The following is a 5,265-nucleotide window of genomic DNA, read 5'->3' as shown; positions in this document are numbered from 1 at the left end:
AGAGCACCGTACCAATACCAAACAAAGAACTTAGCACTAGCCGCTCCCTCCAAGCCAGTCGAAAGCAAGTCATGGCTCGGCCTGGCTGCACAATCACCAAACTAGTTTTAATCATATATTCATACAACCCACCAAAATTAAACAAAAGGATGAAAGCTCGAATTATATTTGATTTATTCAGCATCCTTTGGTTGTGTTTCCCTCTTTAGTTTTTGCTCCAGCAAATCCAGCCTTCCTTAGGCCTAACTTTTGATGATGAATCATAGTTGCTGTAATTATGTTTTGATGTGAGCATCTTTGTAACTCAAATTTTGAATGAGTGAAACTAATTTACATTTTAACTGAGTTAGTGGAAGTCCATGTTTGACGCATAAGGAAATTTTTTGTTGCAATGTATTGTTGTGAATGAAGCATGGGGTCTTTTTGGTTTTCAACACTATCTCACATAGAAAATTGCAAACTCTCTAAAGTTTGTATCCCCTAATGGAAAAGAAATACCCATATCAATGTCCAGGAGCAGAAGAATATGTAGTCAAAATGACCATCTCATTCCAGGTTCATATCTTTACAAACCGACATCTACCAACTTGATAGCACTTCACGATTAGAAGCTACCAAATACAAAAGCACATCCACATCTACCAACCTGATACTAACACAAAATCACACCTACATCTATTAAAATGAACTCATAAATATTTCTTACAACCCATGAAGCAAATGTAAAGTCCAAACCACACAATACATGGGAAAACCAATAAAAAAATTTTTATAACCCATGAAGGATTTTTATAGAAATTAATAGTTCCATATCCCTGAATGCTTCGTTCGGCTCTTGGTTGTTGTATTTGTAATTTCACCAAGACTTGTACCATAATGTCCAGGGTTAAGATATTGCAATTAGCAAATTGGATGACCAAATAAATCAACGACCAACTTAAATGAACAATTTTATACATTTTAAGTACATTTCTAAGGATACGTACCATGATAACAAAACCAAAATTCCCAACTATAGCTCTGCTTGTGTTCCCTCCACCCTAAGTTGCACCTATGAATACCAGGATTGATGAATTCTCCATCATTTATACATTGTAGTAACTAGAATGAGGAACTCAAACTCTTATTCTGCATCCTAATAATATGCACTCCAAGAGTAGTTGTGTGACCACGACGTGCGTGCCGAAAAGAGATTTTCGAGTTGGAGTCATATGCACGATTCCGATACTTGAAGTCAAAGTTATGGTTAAAATATCGACACGTGCTCAAAACTATCCTAAATCAAGAAAAGATCACTATTTCTTGCTATGCTTTCGTTGATATGTCATCTCAAGGTAGTTCCACACCATCAATATGCAATTTGACAGCTCAACATCATCTGACTCGGATCCTCCTGCATCAAAGACCCTTTCACCATTTTTTCCACCTACCAAAGTTTTGGTGCATGCATTTATGGTAGAGATAAAAAAAATTTTGACTTTGTTATTCCTTTGCCTTAGAAATGCAGTGTTTGTATTATTTTCTTTCGCTTTAGCATATTCATGGGTTGTGGGGGTAGTGTTTAGTGGACAATGAAATGTAAGAAATTGGAAAAAGATTGATTATCTATATCTTAGAAAACCGAACGCGGGGGCGGGGGTTGAGGCAAAAGGTGGGTCGGTTTTTGTTTCAAATTGAATCATGACTTTCAAAAGTTAGACCGGTGTATAGTGTGAAAAATAAAACGAGCTGATGTTCATAATTTTTCTAACTAGGATATGCTTCGTTGCTATTAATTTATTGAATTATGTGCTATTAATTATGAAAAGACTTCTCGGCATAATTAATTTACAAGCTAAAATGATATTTTTAAATGGAGAGATCGACCTACTTTGACGTGGGTATATTGAAGTTGGTCAGTACAGTGACCTCTAATACATAGTAGAATTTGCGAGTAGGGGTGCTACCCGCATGGTGCGGGGCAGGGGCACCCCCTCCTCGCTCCCTGCCCCGCACTATGCGGGTGGAGGGGTTTCATACCCCGCCCCCCGCCCCCCGCCCCCCGCCCTCGGGAGGCGTGGGCGGGGCCCCCCGCCCCTCTACAGGGGATGGGGTTGAAACAACACCCCGCCTCGCCCGCCCACTCAACCCATTGTCTAAAAATTTTTTTTAGTCTAAAAATTTTTTTTAGACCCAAATTATAATATAATTTAAGTATAAATTGAAATTTATACATTAAAAAAAATATAAACTCATTAGAGTTATATTTTGGATTGCTTTGGCCTCCTAGGCCAACCATTATATAAGAGGCCAAGGCAATACAATAGGGATAGTTAAGTAATGTTGGCTTAGGAGGTCAATGCAATCCATTAACTTGAAGTTAAATTCAAGTTTTTAACAAATTGTATATATCTATATACAATATATTTATATAAATTACTTATATAAATATTAAAAATTAAAAAATTTTACATTAAAAAGGGGAGGAGTGAGGAGCGGGGGGTGGGGGCGGGGCCTCGCTAGGGCCAATCCGGCCCCCGCCCCGGCATGGGCGGTGCGGGGTAGCCCGCCCGCCCATGCGGGGGAGGGGCGGACGGGGGCAGGGTAGCGGGGGCCGGGCCCCCACTGCCCACCCCTATTTGCGAGCAGCTGTTTTGAAACGAAACTGCAAACGAAAACTTCATTTTGCAGTTGGGTTGTACAAACTACAAATTATCTTGAAAAAAAAAAATCATCATTATTTTAAGTTTTAACATCTTCCTGCATGTAAATAAACTTATAAAACAAAAAGAAAAAAGTAAATTTAAAAGTTTGAAAAATAAAAGAGAATATTCTGAAGCTTAGAACACATTTAGTAAAGTGTTTACCTTATATAATTTAATTTGAAAGATAAATTTTAAAATTTGAATTTTAAAAATCAAATCTTATCATTTAAATATTAATATGAATGGTATCCTCTACGCATCGAACTTGAGAATACAATAAATCTTAAAAAATTTCAATTTAATACTTTTTCGCAGGAAGAAAATTTGGACATTTAAAACAATTTCTACATTGACTGCCATGCAACGGGATCTGGCTTTATTTGCTGGTAATAGTAGAGTAACAGAGAGTAGAACTTAATTAGCTGCAATACACAGATCACAGACGGACAGACTCCACTGATCCATATATGCTAAACTAAAGTCATAAAACTTCCAAAATACAAATGGTTAGAAAAACCTACGAATTAATTAGCTATATGCGATCCACTTCGCGCATCTAATAGCTAGCTAGCATTTTATATAGCACTCCAACAAACACTACCCACATGAGATGCTTCAAATCTAGTACTTTCTATCACTCGATCTAAGGAGCCTGTTGAAATTCCACAAAGTGAGGCCCAGGACAATAATTCCAACAACAGTAGCAGAGCCTTTAAAAAAGTCTGAGAAATACACCTTAGTCAAGGTTCCCACCAGACGATTGCAAATGCTATCTGAGTACTCATTAAGCTCTTTACAGAGCTCGGCGTAATGGTTTCCCCTTTCTTCAATCTCCAGGCCGAGGTTGTTAACCAGTTTCGTCACTGCAGCGCTGGAACCTAACTCGTTAACAATGATCTTCTTTTCAACAAGCAACCTTACATCTGCTTTAGTTGTGATAAGATCATCCAACAGCACAATGTAATCGCAGATGTAAGTTTTATCTGGATAATGGCACTGCTCCAAGGCCATCAGGTTTCGGAAAAGAGCTTCGGTTTTGTCGTCTAACTGAAGGGGTGGGACTTCCAAGAAACGTTGCATATGGACCAAGCAAGTGCTTTTCAGGCATGGTAAGCAAGACAAGAACCATGAGAGATTGAAGATCGGGAAGCTTTCTAAGCATTTATTCGGCCTGAATTTTATATCAAGTAAATATGTTTCTGGACGTGGCGCAGTGAATTTCAAACCTGCCTCGTCAAGCTTTGTTGCTGTAAAATTTAGGTGTTTTTTATTTCCTTCGGGCCCTTCTTTTCGGTTTTCTTCACTGGGCTCTGGTGAGCTTTGGTTTGGGCCTAGTGGAAGGAAAAAATATCTCACCAAATCTGTGAAATGCTTTGGTGAGCTTGGGCATGAGTTTTGTGGAGGAAAAAAACATCTCACCAAATCATTAAAACGGTTCTTGGACTCTAGCTTCCAACCATCACCAAAAAACCAACAAGAGAGTTCAAGAACAGTCTTTTTTCTTGTATTGGGTTCCGCATGTTGGTATAACTTCTTAAGAACAAAGAAAGGGAGCTGATTCTCAAGTAGAAGCAGGTCATGCTGTATGCCGCGTTCCATGCACGGTCGGCTTAATATATAATCTATTTCATAATGAGCCTTTGAGTTTCCAGAATCTTTTTCTTGAGCCTTTGAGTATTCATATTTCCAGTGGAAGAGCTCAAGTATAAAGATAGCATCCAGTAGAATCATGTTTAGAAACCCTTCACTGCTGAGTAGAAAGGTCTCTGAATAGCAGCTGCGGACTTTCATTTCTTTGGGCCTGATGATGCTAGTAAGCTCCTCGATATTCTTCCCAGTACGATCACAGAAATTCTTCAAAATTAGGAATTTTTTTTTATCCATGTCCTTCAACTCTTCACGGCGGTGATGAAAAGGGCCGATAGAAACCAGCCGAGGGGTGTAGGCCTTATTATTGACCTCGCGAAGTCTCTTGGGAACCCTGTAGATACAGTACTTATCAGGAGAACGAGAAGCCTCCGGTTCCAGTGGAATGTCAATGATCAGCTCTTTGCATTCAAGTCTTCTTTTTTTTTAATGGAATGATTGTCAATGTCAATGACCAGCCCTTTGCATTCAAGTACCTTTTTTTTTTCAATGGAATCACGATCGGTTGGTGGTATTGCAGGGTAGATGAATGTCCGTTCCATTCCTCAGTTCCTTTTCCTAGTGACAAGAAAGAAGATAGCAACATCATGAGTTTTGATATCTTATACCTTCAAATTTGATGTATATATTATTAGGGATCGTTGTTTTAAAACGAATAATCGGATCTGAGTTTGAACTCTTAAAAAAAAAAAAAAAAAGTCATGAACATGGAAATTAATTTAGAACATGCTAACTTATGGGTCAAAGGCTTTGGTCTTTTTGTTAGTAATTAAAGGTTGAAATAGCTCTAGCTACTAATCCTAAAATTTCAACTTTGCATAACAGAGTACTGCAAAAATGGAAGAATAAAAGGAGAACGTACAAATTTTGGTTGCTAGAAATGCCTGAAAGTACGTACTTGAAGAAGTCTGATCACTCTACTCGACCAACGTAC

At 38.4% G+C, this 5,265-nt stretch overlaps 1 protein-coding gene across 1 annotated transcript; it reads right to left on the bottom strand.

Moving 5' to 3' along the window:
* Window positions 1–3,305: 3,305 nt before the first annotated feature.
* On the bottom strand, window positions 3,306–4,568 carry LOC121241439 (UPF0481 protein At3g47200-like). The gene has a single exon (XM_041139218.1). The coding sequence runs from the start codon at window positions 4,566–4,568 to the stop codon at window positions 3,306–3,308; it is 1,263 nt and encodes a 420-aa protein (XP_040995152.1).
* Between the last annotated feature and the right edge of the window lie 697 nt (window positions 4,569–5,265).

This window comes from Juglans microcarpa x Juglans regia, chromosome 7S (genome assembly GCF_004785595.1).
Source record: "Juglans microcarpa x Juglans regia isolate MS1-56 chromosome 7S, Jm3101_v1.0, whole genome shotgun sequence".
Classification (NCBI taxonomy): Eukaryota; Viridiplantae; Streptophyta; class Magnoliopsida; order Fagales; family Juglandaceae; genus Juglans; species Juglans microcarpa x Juglans regia.
This window is presented reverse-complemented; position numbering and strand designations above follow the sequence as displayed.

Bases quoted from the DNA above. Each gene is read 5' to 3' on its own strand.
- LOC121241439 (XM_041139218.1), bottom strand. From the start codon at position 4,568: ATGGATAAAAAAAAATTCCTAATTTTGAAGAATTTCTGTGATCGTACT.